This window comes from Musca vetustissima, unplaced genomic scaffold, assembly GCF_032173495.1.
Source record: "Musca vetustissima isolate MV318-11 ecotype Yass unplaced genomic scaffold, APGP_CSIRO_Mvet_v1 utg19679, whole genome shotgun sequence".
Taxonomy (NCBI): Eukaryota; Metazoa; Arthropoda; class Insecta; order Diptera; family Muscidae; genus Musca; species Musca vetustissima.
The window spans coordinates 121,638-139,404 of NW_026876606.1; the positions used below are offsets into that span (position 1 = coordinate 121,638).

The following is a 17,767-nucleotide window of genomic DNA, read 5'->3' on the forward strand; positions in this document are numbered from 1 at the left end:
ATCTCAAAGCGAACAACGTCGTTGGTTCTGGGAAATTTTGTATGGCACTTATCTTTGATGGTGCCGTTTTTATACCTTCTTTTGATACGACAAAGCCAAGGTATTCAACTTCGGATTTAAAAAAAATTTGACTTTTCAATAGAGACTCTCATGTTTGCATCGAGCAGTTTCCTAAGAACACAGTCGATATGTTTTACATGATTCTCTTTGATACGACAAAGCCAAGGTATTCAACTTCGGATTTAAAAAAATTTGACTTTTCAATAGAGACTCTCATGTTTGCATCGAGCAGTTTCCTAAGAACACAGTCGATATGTTTTACATGATTCTCTTTGGTTTCTGAAAAAACAACTTTTTTATTTCTGAGTTTACAAATTCAGATACCCCCATTGGGTATGGATATAGTTTAGAGTAAATTGGTTCTTCGTTCTCCATGTTAATAGTAGCAACGATATTTGTGTTGTAAGGTAGTTTCTTTAGGATCAGCAAAAACCTTCATTCGTTTTTTTAACATTTTCTGAAAATCCGCCTTAACTGCGAAAGGCACATCAATCTTATCAATTTCTATAAAATTAACATCTTTACATTCAAAAAATTCAATAAGTTCAGAGCCAGAATTATGTCGGATGACTCCTTTATTTAGGTCAATGTTTGCATTGATTTGTTTTAATAGGTCTAAGCCCACAATAGCGTCAAATGTTGTTAAAGTTGGCAAAATGAAAAATGTAGAGTTCATGCCGAATAAATTTACAAAACATTTTTTGTTTAATAGGTGTTTGTCCATTGACAGAGTGAACCGAGAAAGGAGTACTTACAGGAATTATATGTTGAAAGGATTAATAATTTCCTCATTTTAGTCTCGGCGGAAATAAAATAAACATATTTCAGCTAACAAACACGGATAAAATTAAACAAAGAAAAATCTCCAACTAATTAAAAATTAAACAAAAAATACAAATAAAAAATAAAACAAACTGCCTAAAAGAAAAGCAAAAAAGAAGTCATTTGTCATGTCAAAGTGGTAGAAGGGAGAGGCAGTTGGAAAAAAGTTTAATAGTTGTGCAAGAATTTACAAAGAAACAAACCAACAACAACGAAATGGAAGTGTTTCTCCTATGGAAATGGACGACAATTTTCTTGATAGATCGTCGACTTTTTTGTCGACTTCTGATTTATGTGTCTGAATCGCTGCACGTACAGCGGATTCTATCAATTTTGAAATTTCGTCCGCGTTCATAATATCTTTTTTTATAGAAAAGTTGGTATAACACAATCTTAATCACTTCACAGAAATTGAAATATTTTAAATACGCACTATACGAAGTAAAAAAAAAAAAAAAAATCTCTTGATATTTTCACCTGTTTTTGGACACACAATTTTTTCGACAAAAATTTTTTAAATTCAATGAGTAATACACTTACATGACTTTGTTTTATATTATAATATGTTAGTGGATCCTTAGAGCTTCTTAGGGCGTCTTTTCTAGAGTGTAGAGCTTATCCCTTTTGCGTTAGTTGGACGACTTCATACAAAATAGATCCTCCGTTGGGTAGTTTTCGTTCTGGTTTTTGTGTAGACCTTATTCCTTTTGTGCGAGTTGGACGACTTGGGTAGTTTTTGTTCTTGTTTTTGTGCTGAGCTTATTCCTTTTGTGCGAGTTGGACGACTTGGGTAGTTTTCGTTCTTGTTTTTGTGTTTGGGTTGGGTCAGAGATTACTTTTTTCAAAGTAAATCCTTTAAATAAACCCGGTTGGGCGCCAGTTAATAAAAAGACTTGTGTGCCTTTTGGTGAGTTAGAATGAACTAACTTCTTTATTCAAATCAAAAACTTATTCTACTTAAACTAAACAAATCAAAATTGCTGACAATACGCTGACACTACACTTCCCATGATCACGCCACCAGACGTAACACGACTCCATGCTAAGCACACAACAGTCAACCAAGCAAAGCTCACAAAGGCAACATTGTTGCCTGTTAGTTTGGCAGGGATGTGCTAACTTACATACTAGGTTTATTTTTCTAAGCCCAAATTGTTCAAAAAAAATTCTTGAGAGAACAATGACTTTTGTACATTGTTAAACTCGAATCTCTCTCTAAACAACAAAGAAATTGGTCCCATCACTAAAAATGGAGAAAATTTATAAAAAAAAATTAATTAACAGCTGTCTCATAGTAAGAGTAAGATAAAAATCATTGTGGGGATCATAACAGGAAACTGCAGGACCTCTCACTTTCAAATGGGACATAAACTAATTGCCAGAAAATTTCCGGTAAGTCCAATTTTTCCACTTCTATTTCCCTTGTCCCTCTCTTCGACAAGCAAAGACTTGCCTTAAACAAATGTTATGCGATTTAATTGCTTTCTTAAACTGGCACCACTTACATATGATTGTCAAAATTGACGTTTGATTTTTGTGTTGAGGCAGAGTTACATAAAGAGGTTTGGCGAAATTATAAAATATTTTGCTAATATAATTAAGAATTTTGCAAAACTTTATTTTTGTTTGTTTATAGAAAAATGCTGCGCTCCGCTGCATCGATTTTGGCAAACAATGCACCAAAGTTGCTGGCTGCACGACTTCCATCCGGTATGTCAGCCGGAGCTTTTGGACCAGCAACAAACACACTAATGGTGCGTCAACAACAAACGATGCCCGTCGTGGACTCAAACAATCCCTTGCCGAAGAAAGGCTACAGTCCATTCGGAACAAAACAATCCAGCATGGCCGAATGGTCTTTGGCTCGATTGGATGATTTACTAAATTGGGGACGAAAAGGTTCTATTTGGCCATTAACATTTGGCTTGGCATGCTGCGCTGTCGAAATGATGCACATCGCTGCACCTCGTTACGATATGGATCGCTACGGCGTTGTCTTCAGAGCTTCTCCTCGCCAGGCGGATGTTATTATTGTAGCTGGCACATTGACCAACAAAATGGCCCCAGCTTTGCGCAAAGTTTACGATCAAATGCCTGAACCTCGTTGGGTAATTTCGATGGGAAGCTGTGCGAACGGTGGTGGTTACTACCATTATTCCTACTCTGTAGTGCGAGGATGCGACCGCATCATACCCGTTGACATCTATGTCCCCGGATGTCCACCAACAGCCGAAGCCTTAATGTATGGAGTTTTGCAGTTGCAAAAGAAGGTGAAGCGTATGAAAACATTGCAGATGTGGTACAGAAAGTAATGTGTAATATAGAGAAGGAAATGGCGGTTACGTAGGAGCAACACATCTAGTGAAAAATCTAATATTAATTGAAGTTTCGAAATGTTATACGAATAAATAAACATATGTAATATATGAATATGCTGTATTAGTTGGTGGTTCCCCCACACACCCATTCATAATTTCTGGGTATATTCTAATGTTGAAAGTAAATGGGACTCGGAATCCTGGTTTTGAGCAAATATATACTAGAAATGGAACATGTCTAGTTTAGGGCCCCTCGCGGGTCGCTTTGAAACTTTTACCATATGTAGTCCTTGGGGCCCTGATTACAATGGTATCCTTTTTTCTTGCGGAAATCGATATTTCCGGAGATATGGGCCTCCAAAGTTCCGTTGGGGCCCTTGTATTTTCTCATGATTTTTTAAATTTACTAAGGTAATGTGGGTATCAATTTAAAGCGTTTTAAGCCCTGATTAAAAAAATATAATTTTCTTATCGAATAAGTTCACACATTCTGAGATATGGGTCTCCAAAAATCCGCGGAACCCTTCTTTAATTTTGAAAAACAGTATGGGTGTTTGTGGGTAGCCGGCCTTCGCCAGCAAATCTTCAACAGTTCATTTAAATATGTTTATATTGTCCATTTCGTTGATGGGCTCCAACTCAAATTATGAGCACAATTGTTTATCTTGTTTTCATTAGGAAAGCAACAAATCAACTTTTTCGCAGTTGGTTCACACATTTCAAAAAAGTCATGTTTTCCTTTCTCTTGAGTTGATCCGATTAAGTTGTCATTCTATGAGTCAAATTGGCTCACAACCATAAATAGATGTACAAATCAGCGTGACCGTTTTGCCACTAAAGTAGCAATTTTGATACTTTTTTTCGGCCTTGCCACTCTACAATGACTTTTCATGGGATACAGGCTTGGGATGAGAATAATGTGGATTTTGTTAAAATCCTCATATACATATATTGAAATATTTGAACAAAACACATAGCTTTTGTCGGATTTTAAAATTTGTAAGTACCGTCCATATATAGATTCCATGTCAATATGTAGCAAAATAGTGTGCCACCTTTTCAAAAGACTTGTGCCACTTTTTTTCAAAAATGATACTTTCTGTGATACTTTTCGAAAATTTTCAGCGGTCACGCTGGTACAAATTGGAAAATGCGAAAAGAGGAAGTCTGTGGGAAGAGGAATAAACGTATACAAATATTCCATTACTTAACTAGAAAAATTGATATTAAGGTGTACTTGTCGTCGGCTCATTCAAAGATTTGAATAATTTAAATTGTAATTAGGTTTAATAGGTTATATCGCATAAAAATGGTTTGTTTAGACAAATTAACATCTGAACATACTACCAACAACTTCAATACATTGGGTCAAAGGTGTGAGTTGTGGCAAAATTCACTGCTATAATCTAATACATACATAATTAATGAAGAGTCTCCCAGTTACAATTCACAAATGAATGAACGTTTGATTTTATTATATTTTTGACATCGTACGGGTAAATAAGCTGATAAAGAATGTTTTAATTTAAAAAAATGTCCGCGTTTATAACATCTTTTATATAATTTAATTCAGAATATTTAAAAAAATGTTTTAGAGTCCACACTATCAAACAAGTAAGATGAGATAAATATAGGAATTGAAAATTTTCAGGATATTTTAAGCGGTCATACCAAATTGAAAGAAATCCCTCCTTCCTGTTTAGATTACAAACTGACGAATTCTCACGGCTCACCAAAAATTTGTACATTCGAAAACATACAGCCATATTCACCGTGAATTTGTTCGCTCTTTCCTTTATAGTTATTCGGAACCAGAATCGTCATAGAATAAGCCTTGCGTAGATATTTTCCATAAAAATATTTAATACTAATATTTTTATAGTCAGCTCCCATTAAATTTTTCGCCACTCTCTGTAATCCAGAATAACTAACTTTTCCAGAATAACGGGAGAATGAAAATGCGAAAAAATTCGCTGCGAGTTCTGATTCAGAATAGGAAAGATCGAAAAAATTCACGGAGAATTGATGTCCAGAACAAGGCTGTATTTGTATAGCTTCCGATATAAGCCTTTTGTGCGATCTAGAATGGAAAGCAAGTTAGAAGAAATCTCCCTAATCTACAAGGGTTTATGTGTACTTAGGGAAGTCCTACAGTCTTTTCCATTCTCATTCTCTTAGGTCGGTTAGTTCGTGAATAGTAGCATTCCCCAGGGCATAGGGAAGGTTCCAACATTGCGTTGTCTTCCCTACATCCCTCTACATCTGTTGTATCCCTCACAATCAATTCCTATGCGCGTTGCTCTAAAAGGGTTGGCGTTCTTCACATCTGTGCTGGATAGGTCAGTAGATTTGCATTCTCATTGGCTTTTATTCATGTATGACTCGGTACACACATGGTTTCTACAAGGCCGTAACGCGAGAAATTCATGATATGGATATCACTTTGGTATGGCATATAGCCTTTCTTTCTTTGTCTTTCTGACCCTTCACAACACTGAATACTCTTAAAAAGAAAAACTAATTTCGTTTTTTTTTTTTTTGGTATTTTTATAAATTATTTTTGTAGTCCATGCGCTGACTGGTATTTGTAATTAATATATATATATTTTTTTAATTTAATTAAAATCACAATTAAAGAAATAAAAACGGATACAGATAAATACACAAGAATACAACATCATAATTAGGTTTTGTTTCTTATCTTATGTCACAGTACAAAATGCGTTAACAACTAATCTCTTAATTTTACATTTTACTATCAATATAGTATATAATGTTGTTATTTCTGTTATCGGCTGCCGATGGTGAAGTACAAATATAATTGTTGCATACTGAAGAGTCGAGACGACGCGAAATGTTCGTTGACTTTACTCTCATATTCCTTTGCAAATGCAAATGGGTGGATAATATCTCCAGGAGCAATAGCAATTGGCGCAGCAAATTATCGGCCATCCAATGTTTGTCCATCCAATCAATCAATTGACCGAAAAGTCTCCTCAGTTTTTGGTATTTTTAGAACATTGCAATTTTCAGATTCACTTCGTTTTAATTTTTGCATTTGTTGGTTGGTTTGTTTGTATAGTTTTGTTGTTGTTTTAAAAACGTTTATTTTTGAGAGTTTTGCTTTTGTTTCATTATGTTCATATAAATCTATAACTAAATAATCGTTTATCATATCGGTATTTTTGCAGTTTATATAATTAATATATTATACTAAAATAGAAAAGTTTTCATTTAATTACATATTGAGTTTTAACTAGTCGCCAGGATGCTCTGGGCAGGACCGATTAACTTCAAACCACCGATCAATACAACTATAAAGGAGATAACCGTTAATCGAAAATTCTGACCATCAATAGCAAATTATTATGACTTACCATTTATGATAAATACAAAGACATGGCAAGCGCGCTATTATATCACCAGGATTTAAATCTTCTAAGCAAATTACACATTCACCCTTGGCATCCGCTAAGACATCCTCTGAAATAATATTCAATTATGTTAAGTTTATTGGGAATTATTAGCATGGCAATGACAAAATATTTATGATAATGGTAAATTGTAACATACCGTTGTAGGAGAGTCGTGGTTTCGTCAGGCACATTACCAAGTGGCATTCAATATCATCGGGTAAAACAAATTTGTTGCATACCGGACATTTAATACCTGAAAATGTAGTCCAATATTAGTGTAAAATTGTACAGAAAAACATGGTCAATAAAATTTTATTTTAATTTAATTTATTTCATATTTTGGTAACTAAGCTAATATAGCCGTATATGTTACAAAAACCACTTAACCTAAACTACACTTGCACTTATATTAAATCTTAGAAATAGAATTACAAAATTGGAGTAATTATTAAGAAATAAACAATTTATACAAAAAAATAAGATTTTTTAAGTTCAAAAAATATATATACAGTGGTGGTCACGTAATTAAAACATTTACTGTGGTAAACATTTTTTGGTCAGCCCTGGGTTTTCTTGTCAACATAGGTGTTGATCTCTGTTCGTTCATCAGTTAGTGCATATATAAATTTTCTTCCTGAAGTAACACAAAGACGTATTAAACAACTTAAGAGATGGTGGCAAACTATTAAAAACCCTCGCTACTCTTACAAAACAATTTGACAATTCCAACTTATAAATCTTATAAAAACATAAGAGACTTCGAATATTAATTTTAATTTATTTTAGAGTGAACTTAAACTTATACTTCGCTATTAACTTGTGGTTTTCCAAATAATTTATAAAGTACTAGTGATGTTCAAAAATGCTGGCAAATTGACAATATATACATAATACATATTGCAACATCTTACAACACCACAACAACAAAATGCATGGAAGTTTTGTTTGCCACAAGGTTGAAAAAATACATCACAACATTTTTTTTTTGTAAACTACGCACAGTCCAAAGTAATTAAATACTATTCTTTTTCATATGTGACTTAAAATTCAATAAAATAAACAATATTTATGTGAATTCAATATAAAAAAATTAAGATTGTTAACCGAATATTGCTGTAATTATTTTTTTCGAATTTCGGGACGAAGCTTTCACCGTCTCTAGATTGTGGGTCACTGAATCCAAAAATTTTATTTGTATCCCTTTTATTATAAGGATAATCGACAGGATCAATTTTTGGGCTGTTCACACTAGCACTGCTCGGGTACAGGTTTTTTATATGGTTTATGGATCATCTTATGAGTGTGACCATATGGTCACGCTAGCACAGCTCGGGTTAAACAAAACAATTGCAATCTCGCAGTGAAAAGTATCCGAGACAAACGGATTTTTTGGATGGTTTATATTTATATATATATATATATTATATATATACCTTGTTATCTTTTACAGCTTTAAACCTTTCCCACACAGATTTTACCAAGTTTTCCATGTAAGTAAACGCTTTTCAGACCTAGTTGGCTTGAGATGTTATGAATTCTAATATTTTTCTCCAAAATACTACATTAATAAGAAAAAAATAAAAGATTTCCAAAATGCAAAATCCTTGCATGCTTACGGCTTTCGGCTTGTTTCAAATTCTATTATCGGTTTTATGCCTCAATATAAATAGCAAAATGCAACATTAAATATTAAATAAATCAAACACAGTTACATTTTTTACAACCGTAATACTTTTTGTAGTACTTTAAGATTACTATCAGTGGTAAAAAAGTGAGCCCTCGGTGGTCACTCACTCGACTTCAAATATTCATGACTTTAGACATCATTGCTAATACTGGGAAAACTCTGTGAATTTTGTGAACATTTTTAACTTTAAATATTCTTTACATGAATAAGAAATGTCATGGTCGCTCAGGCGACATTTTTTATTTCCGCAGTGTCTGCATTTATAGTCTTTAAATTAGTATTTATGCTAAGAACAAAAATAATAAAAGTTTTTCATTGCAGTCCTGAAAGCTCTTACAGGTACCTCCTGGGGAAGGATAAAGAGACGCTCATCATGACGTACAAAGCAATTAGCCACTCTGTACTGAGCTATGCCGCTCCCGTTTGGACTTAATTTCTAAGTGACACCCAATAGCGCAACCTTCAAACGATCCAAAACAGTGCTCTAAGGATTGCTACCAGATGTGTCAAGATGTCGAGCGTGGATCATCTTCATGAGGAGACAAGGATACTGTCAGTGTAGCAACATAATGTTTTGCTTTCCAGAAAGTTCCTTCTGGCCTGTCATCTCCAAGTCACCCCAACCATCATCATAGTGGTGCAGGATCCTCCCCCACGACACATCCGGGCATAAGAAAATATCTTAAAATTACGCCGTCGTTACATTGACCCAAAAAGTTGATATATATATAATCTAATTAATAAAATATGCATATGAATATATTATAATAATCGCAAAAAAGTTGCACAATTTCGCGAAATATGAGAAAAATAATAAAAATATAGGAAATTACGTCATTATTTTCATTATATTAATGATATGTTTGTATCTCCCTAAATATTAATTAAAAATATCTATAAAATGAAAACACCACGATAAGTCAAATGATATCAAAATCACACAAGTCTATGTATCGATTTGTAAATTACAGCGACAACAAAAGAAGATATTGAGGAAAATTAAGAGACGTGCTCCTCATTTCGCTGAGCACGAAGGCCGCGAAATGAGTGGCTTAGTCACAAATCGAGAAAAAACTTAAAAAACCTGGGTTGCCTCAGCCTGTTTTTACAAAGTTTTAAATTGAAGTAGACACAGCTTCCACGAAAATAAACTATGGAGGTCAATATAATGAACATTTTACAACGACAGATCAATAAATCCAAAACTATTATATTTTTCTTATGTACTTTAATAATTCCGGAGTTATTAAGTGGCGAACCTCAGCTTCAGCTATGTTAAAAATTGGCAATATTGTCCATATATCGAGGCCTCCGAACCATAGTATGCTAAGTCGACTTAGCATGGTTTAAAGTTCTTTACGTTTTTAGATACTACGGTCCTTAATTTACATTCACAGAAATTTTGGTAATCATCGGCCAATCCAAACCAAAGTTATAAGCAAAAATGTACTTAGCATGGCACGTACGATTAAAGAAACTTCCATACTTTGAAAGCTTCTACTGAAAAACTCACTTTTCAGACTTAGCATACTATGGTTCGAAGGCGTCGATATAGATTCCAAATAAAATACAAACAATTAATATATGAGATCAGAAATTTTAAACATTTGTCTCAGTTTTTATCACTATTATGATAAAAATAACTATACGCTCTGGTCTTAAGCATCAATAATCTGGTAACTCTATACTGTGGTAGAAATGGGAAAAATCGGCTCTTGATATAAACTTAATAAATAAATGGTTTTAGTGCGAATTTTATCTCTTAAAATATATAAAGTGATTTATTAAAACATTCTGAATCTGAATTTTATGAATGTCAATCTTGAAAATACACGATACATACAAAAAAGCGCGTAAACAGATATATGCTATTATGTTAACTTGTTGTTCTGTTTATTATCGTTTCATCTTTCATGGGCAAAGTTCATCGTTTTAATTTTGGCGCGGTTGGCATTAACTTTACAACAACAAAAACGATCTAACGCAAACAAGAAAACAATAAGAACATCATATTTAACCAAGGAGAGAAAACTTAAGTTTATTTTATAAAATATAACAGAAAGTGGAAATAGATAAAGAGAAAAAGTCATCACACTAATAAACCGTTGTGCTAGATTGTTGCTACATCCATCAAAACCCAAACTCACATACACTAAAAGAAAAAAAAGAGTGAATAAAGTTTTAACAACACTAAAAACAAATTGTTCGAGAAAGAGCAAACTACAAATTCCAAGAAAGATCATCTGTCAATTCCACCATTACTATTGTAGCTGAAACAGCAAAACTTTTTTAAGTTGAATTATCCTTGTGGAATATGTAACTCAAATACATCTGGCACTAGATGCATATTATGCAGTAAATGTGATATATGGTTTCATGGAGATTGAGAGAACATTTCTAAGACCTTATTTAGTATGCTGGCTAAAAATCAAAACTTTGCATATACATGTACAAACTGTGTTGAAAATCCCACGAATGATACTGAGGATACATTTAAAGCGGAGATGAGAGAGCAGTTTGCTACGCTAAGAGACTCATTTCGTTTACTTGCCAGTGATATGAAAAAAGATCAAACTGAAATCAAAAAAAAAAAAAAAAAAACTTTTGAGAATGTTGTGGCTGAAATTCGAAATGATTTATCAAATGGGTTGCAGGAGATAAAGGTTAATGTTCAAGAGCGCAGGGATATTGTTGGTTCCCATGATGTCTCTTATAAAAATAAATTTTTGGAACTTGAGCTCCAGAATCATTGTCTTCAACACAGAGATTACAGAGCGGATGTTACTGTTGCTGGCCTTCCGGAGAATCTTGAGAAGTTAAATGATATTGCTGTTTATATATGTGGCCTTCTCAAAGTTGATATTACTTCGGAGCTCATTGATAGCGTCATATATATAAGAAAAAAACGTTCAATTCTTATTAAATTTAAAAATGTTGGCAAACGAGATGACTAACAAAGTTTGGAAAGTTTGTTTGAAACTAAAAAAAGAAAATAAAATCATTTCATTTAATCTTATTAATCGAGAAATACTTAAAGTTAAATTTATCATGCCTAACAATGTTTCCAAAATTCTGAATTTTCAAGAATGTGTCGATTTCTTCAAAAGCAATCAATGTAATTTTCAAAATTTTTAATATTTTTCTATTAATCATTATCCATTATGGAGTTATTGATAGCTATATTTTCTTTTTTCTTACAACCATAAATTAATTAAATTTCATATTGAAAATGTTATTTAAAATATTTAATATGTTATACATAATTTTTGTTATTCGGTTTCCCCAAATATATGAATATTACTGCTATATTGATGAGTCATAACTATTTTGAAAAACATTACTTCTTCTTATGTGAGTAACCTTACTATTGGTCATTTAAACGCTCAAAGCTTGTGTCCTTCACACTCCAATGCTAAATTGGAAGAGTTTAAGGAAACTTTTTGTGATTGTGGGTTAGATATTTTGGGAATATCGGAGACTTGGTTTAAACCTAATATGTACTCTAGTTCTTTAAACCTCTCCAATTATACATTGATTAGAAATGATCGCTTATCAATAGATGTTGCCTCCATTGCGTTCATAACTCATTGCCTACTCATATTAATCTTCATAACAATAGTACCTCTCTATTAGATTTATTTCTAACAAGTCAGCTGTCTCATGTAGCCTACAATACCCAGATTCAGTATCCATTTTCTTCTCCTAATCACTGTCTTATAATAATTTCTCTTAAATTTGAATCTCAGTTGAGGCAACGATGGATCGAGTATAAAGGTTACAACAAATTCAGGATCGAAGATTATTCGGAACAAATTAATCAATTTGATTTGCGTTCCATATATAATCTTTATGATATTGATTGCAAGCTATCGATACTAAATAATTTTATTAACTTACTTCACTCCTTTGTTCCAACAGCAAGAGTTAAAACAAATACTAGGGATCACACTTCGATGAAGTCGAGTGAAATTAGACAAGCTAGAAATGATAGGGATATATCCTATTCTACCTTTATTAAAAACCCAAGTGATGAAAATTGGAAGACTTATAAACGTTTAAGAAATAAAGCAAAGTCCACAATTAGGAAGAAACGTTTTCAATTTGGCAATTTATATTTTACAGATGTAAGTGGTCCACAAATATGGAAGAAAGTTCATCAGTTAGGTTGCATTGATCGTGAAAATGTGGAAAGTTAAGTGGAAGCTATTGCGAATGACTTTTTGAGCAATATGAGTTCCTCTGATGTTTCCTTTGACTTCGATAGCTTCGTTGAAGATCCCGATGCTTTTTCCTTTCGATCTATTTCTGAGTACGAACTTTCAATATCCCTTGACTGTATTAAATCTAACGCATGTGGTTATGATTCTATACCAATTAAGTTCATTAGACAAATCCGTCCTGCTATTTCCTCTGTTTTGCTACATATTTGTAATTCTATTCTTACAGTATCCAGTTTTCCTGATGCTTGGAAACTCGGGAAGATAATTCCGATACCCAAAGATGGTCAAAACTCCAGTAGAAATTATAGGCCTATTTCCATACTGCCATCCCTATCAAAAATTCTGGAAAATGTTATGAAGGAACAAATTATTGAGCATTTTCGTCGAATATCCTTTTTAGCCCATTTCAGTTCGCTTTTCGAAAAAATCATAACACAACATCGGCTCTACTATCTATTACTGACTCAATTAGGCAACAGTTAAACAGTCGTACAAGTTGTACGCTTGTTTCTTTGGACGTCACTAAAGCATTTGATCGTATCAATCACCGTGTATTACTTGAAAAGCTTAAAGCTTCTTGATATTCAAGTCGTATGATTCTGATTTTGTAAAAAACTCTCATTTACTTCATGTTTCTTACTTACTGGCCCATAATAAGTTAGACATAAATCCTCTGAAAACAAAAGCAATGATTTTTCAGCCGAGGAATCAAACTTTTTCTTGTCTCAGTATTAAAATTGGTACAGCATTTATTGAAACTGTTAATTCTATGAAAATTCTTGGAGTATATATTGATTCTTATCTTAATTTCAGTTGTCATATTAATGATATTTCTAGAAAAGTTCGTCTTATTTTAAGGAGACTTTATAGCCTTAAGGCCTAGACCTGTTAGGAAAAGACTTGCTTTTTCTTTATTAATGTCTTTGGTGAATTATGGAATTGCATTTTTTTCTGGTACCTGGACATACAACTTAAATGGAATAGAACGGATTATTCGCAAAATTGTAAGATATATTTTTGTTATATTATTTACTACCATAGTATTAGCATTTTATAATAATCTAAAATACATGAATAATTGGCTAGGAAGCTTTCTGTGTATTGAATTTTGAAATAAAATAAAAAAGTTCCCCCAGTGTCGATGTAACAACAATAATAAATGATTGCTTAAAATTGTGATATTGTGAAAATTGTGAGTGAATGGAAGCTCTCTTAAATATTTCATAGTCATAAAATTAATAAGCATTGTGGTAATCCAAAATCACACAGACCAATTAGCTGACTATCTTTTGTCTGCAAAATTTTTGAAAAATACTCAAAAAAAATTAACGATTTTTTTAAGCAGCACGATATTTTGCCGTCTCGTTAAAATAAAGCTGCGTTTGAAGGTTATTGGCATAATGGATTGGTATTTACAGCTAATCTGCAGCTAGCTCTGGTTGAAATCAACGATTACTTTAAAAATGGAAAATTCATGGTTATCCGGAAAAATTCAAGCAATGTACATTTCACGGAAACGTAAATCATACTATTTAGCTCAACAGTAATAATTTCACAAAATGTGGGATAATTACTTCAAATGTTACAAATATTTATAATAAATATGTAGAAAATGAAATATATACCTAAACTAAATTTTTGTATGCATCACTGATTAAAGCTCAAATAAATCTTTATAATAATATGTGAAGTTCGATATATATCTATAACTATATATCTAAAAACTTTGGGACCAAGAAAGGTGTTGGCTATAAATGAAAGTTCGTTATAACCGGTGTTCACTAAAAACACACCCGACTGTATATTTTTTATTTTTTTTTTTTTTTTTAATTGGTAAATTATTTTTTGAATAGTCCAATACCCCTCCCTTTTACATTTAAGTCACTAATAATGAAATTGATATTTGATTGTGAAATGTAGTTTAAGGTCGAGAGGCTGGCTAATATGACAGAGGTATAAATAAAGTAATGATAGTATTGTGCACGATTAACCTTAAACATTTCAAATTCTGATTGGTGGACCATGTCCTATTATTACATATATCATTTTGACATACCATGTAACTAATTCGCCTGATATATATATATATATATATATTGTTGGCTCCCCAGCCTTTATTTACATTAAATAATTTTTTAAACAGATAAACAGTATTAAAATTAATTGGCAAAAACATTACCCAAGTTTCATGGATTGTTAGAGTGTGAGAATATGTGCAATTCTATAGGTAAATAGTTCCAGCATCGAGCAACCCGAACAACAAAACATCTTTCGAAAGACAGATTATGTATATGTGGTATTATTAAGTGGGTATTTCTACTCGAGTGAGAGAAAGTAAATAATTTACACACCTGCTTAGGGAATCCCGTTTTTATAATTTTATAGAAGTGTGTTAAGTTACGGAAATCAATAAATTGTCTAAACGAACAACCTAAAAAGTTTTTTACAAAATGGGAAATATGTTCACGTAACTTAATGTTATATACAAATCTGGCAATCATATTCATAATTTTCTGTAATTTATATATATATATATATGCACCTTGGTTCATCCTCGTGCAGAACTACTTCGATAAGTGTACGTAATACAACGTTTTTACCGACTTACCATTGAAGGACCAAATTTGCGATGGAAGTGATGTTGCTGTGTACACCCGGCCGATACTGTTACTTGCACCATTCGAGGCAGATTGAGCTGCCAGAGCTATACTCTCAACAAAGCTTGCCCCGGCCATGGAGACATTCTGGAAGCGTGTTATATAAGTAGTTCATAATGTTGGAATATATTTATAAAATATTTACCCGTAAGTTATCTCCCAGTGTGTGACGCTGCATGTGATTGTTGTGACCTTGTTGTGACGTTGATGAACTGGCATAATTGTTGCTATTGGCTGTAGTAATGCCTTGAGATTGTTGACTGTGGTGGTCAGTAGAGGAATTGCTGTTCTGGCCATGCATGTCTGGCACAGAACTTAAACTACGTGCACGCTGCCGGTCCACAGACGAACTTTGAAGTTCAGCACCGGTAGAGCTGCTCGAAAACGTTCGTGAACGAGGACTCTGGTGACCGCTATTTGCGGGAGTACTTGCTTTTGCGCCCATTCGTTGTAGAAAATGGGTTATAATCTAGTTCTAAATACGCAATAATTATACAGCCAACAGGCAGCCCGTATACAAAAATCTGCGGCTATTTTAATTTGTCTGAGATGGAGCTCCTCAAACTTTATGGCGTATACATTTACTCTTAATCAAATTTTGAATTCAGTCAGTCATATTGCACCACCTTCACGACTACCTTCGATCAATCGAACTTCTTTTTCTTTGTCTTGCCCCCTCACTGCTCTACTGCTGCCGTCTGAGTCGTCAATTGTTATATATGCGGGAATTCGTTAAAATCGACGATTTCCATACAATTACTTCGAGTTAATCCACTTAGATTTGAACACACTTCTCGGACTCCCCAATATACTCATAAAAAAGGACAAGAACACAAAAATACCCAAGTTGTCAAGAGTTGCTGATTTGATTTATTGTCTGGACTGTGGAGGAAATTGTTTTTTATTCGTCTTCTAACTCTGCTGTGTATGTATTGAAGGAGCTTATTTTGCTTTATTGTTATATATGTGTAAGTTCATGCTATGTCTCCACTTGTAAACTTACTTAAAACACAACAAATTTAATTTTTCAATAAAAAATGTGTTTTTTCGCAGCTTATTTTGCGTTTTTAAATGTTTTTATGCAATTTGTCAAATGGTGAAAACGAATGGCCCACCTAATCTAAAAACGTTTCGAACGCTGAGAATAGTGGAGACAGGAGAGAACAGCCGATGAAGACAAGAGCGAGAAGAGAATGGAAGGCACTCATCAAGTTACGAATGAGGTGTAAAGCATAACGCCGTGGCACTCGTCATGTTTAGAACGAAGGCAAAGAGAAAATGACAAATATGGTTTCATTGCCGTTTCGTTCGTTCTCGTTCGTATCGTTTTTTTGCGGGTTGCCACACTGTCAAATAGTTGGTCATGGTCATTTGTGTTTTAATGTTTATACATTACGTTTTATGTCATGGAAGATTTATAATAATTTGTCAGTTATCTGCGCATTATTCGGGCCGGAATTCGAATTTGTATCATAAATAAAATAAAATCTATCCCAAGGCCCGTTACCTCGATTTAATTGCTAAATCGAACTCAAATTCACCTGCCAAGGGCATGACGTGAACGATTAAGTCCACTCGATATCTCGATTTGTCATTGGGGAAGTCAATTGTGCCTTGCCTGTGTTACCAGTAACTACCGAGTTGGTATGAAATATAAGTCCGCTTTTTCTAGAAATTTAAATTTTGATACATCCATTTTTAATAAGTAGAAATATATAGATTTTATAAAAATACACAATTATCTCATTGTTGTTTTGTAGTGATGAGTAAAGACGATAAATGTCATTTTTAATACCAATTTTATTGTTATTCTTTATTAACAATCAACAAAACAACAATCAACAATTCTTGTTGATAAGATATATGTATAACATTATATAACAATTTTAAATATACACTCAGCTCCATGGTACAATTATAAAAGGTAACAGCAAATCCCAGCTGATTTGATTCCAACGTAATACTAGTGTCAATATGAATTTGACAAATTATGTTTTTAAAAATCACCCAACAGGAAAATTGAGAACGCATACAATTTGAAATTGTTCTTTATTAATGTGCTCCGTATTCAACTTACTCAATCTGCCTGCTGGGAAAGTTTGAGGAAGCAAATCTTTCTTGAAGGAATAACTCGCTATTCCCTGCATTTTCATATGTGTTACACATATATATGGCAATGGCTCAATTAAAGGAAAGATTTGGAATAGATAGAAATATAAATTTGATAGATTTTCATTCACGTTTTTCAATTTTTATTTTGAGGATTCGAAAATATTTCATTTTCAAAATAAAAATAATTTGATGATAATTTGTTTGTTTACATTTTTCTGTCAAATGAGTTGACAATAGTAGAACTTACAACAAATTTCCATGTGGTTGTTGTATCGTTTTTTTGTACAACAACACTTGCTGTTACCTTTTATTATTATACCATGCCTCAGCTCTATGGCTAATGAAAGTATATACACTTTGATATGGTGAAAATGTGCCTCATCGAAATGTTGGTTTTACACCCCATGTTTCTTTGGACCCAATCCGTTTCAAAAAATTTGGAGTCAATGTCTTTGATTTACTATTATATTACAAT

At 33.0% G+C, this 17,767-nt stretch overlaps 2 protein-coding genes across 2 annotated transcripts; one reads left to right on the forward strand and one right to left on the reverse strand.

Moving 5' to 3' along the window:
* Positions 1–2,509: 2,509 nt before the first annotated feature.
* On the forward strand, positions 2,510–3,197 carry LOC133321161 (NADH-quinone oxidoreductase subunit B 2). The gene has a single exon (XM_061530253.1). The coding sequence runs from the start codon at positions 2,523–2,525 to the stop codon at positions 3,192–3,194; it is 672 nt and encodes a 223-aa protein (XP_061386237.1). The 5' UTR covers positions 2,510–2,522; the 3' UTR covers positions 3,195–3,197.
* A 3,072-nt stretch (positions 3,198–6,269) lies between these two features.
* Positions 6,270–15,658, reverse strand: LOC133321157 (E3 ubiquitin-protein ligase znrf2). Its single transcript, XM_061530249.1, has 5 exons — positions 15,326–15,658; positions 15,132–15,267; positions 6,774–6,869; positions 6,578–6,683; positions 6,270–6,514 (listed from the first exon to the last, which is right to left on the reverse strand). The coding sequence occupies exons 1-5, from the start codon at positions 15,623–15,625 to the stop codon at positions 6,457–6,459; spliced, it is 696 nt and encodes a 231-aa protein (XP_061386233.1). The 5' UTR covers positions 15,626–15,658; the 3' UTR covers positions 6,270–6,456.
* Positions 15,659–17,767: the final 2,109 nt, after the last annotated feature.

Coding starts and splice junctions, on each gene's coding strand:
- LOC133321161 (XM_061530253.1), top strand. CDS start 2,523: ATGCTGCGCTCCGCTGCATCGATTTTGGCAAACAATGCACCAAAGTTG.
- LOC133321157 (XM_061530249.1), bottom strand. CDS start 15,625: ATGGGCGCAAAAGCAAGTACTCCCGCAAATAGCGGTCACCAGAGTCCT. Junction 15,268..15,325: donor CACTGGGAGATAACTTACGG/GTAAATATTTTA, acceptor ACACGCTTCCAG/AATGTCTCCATGGCCGGGGC. Junction 6,870..15,131: donor GCAAATTTGGTCCTTCAATG/GTAAGTCGGTAA, acceptor CTACATTTTCAG/GTATTAAATGTCCGGTATGC.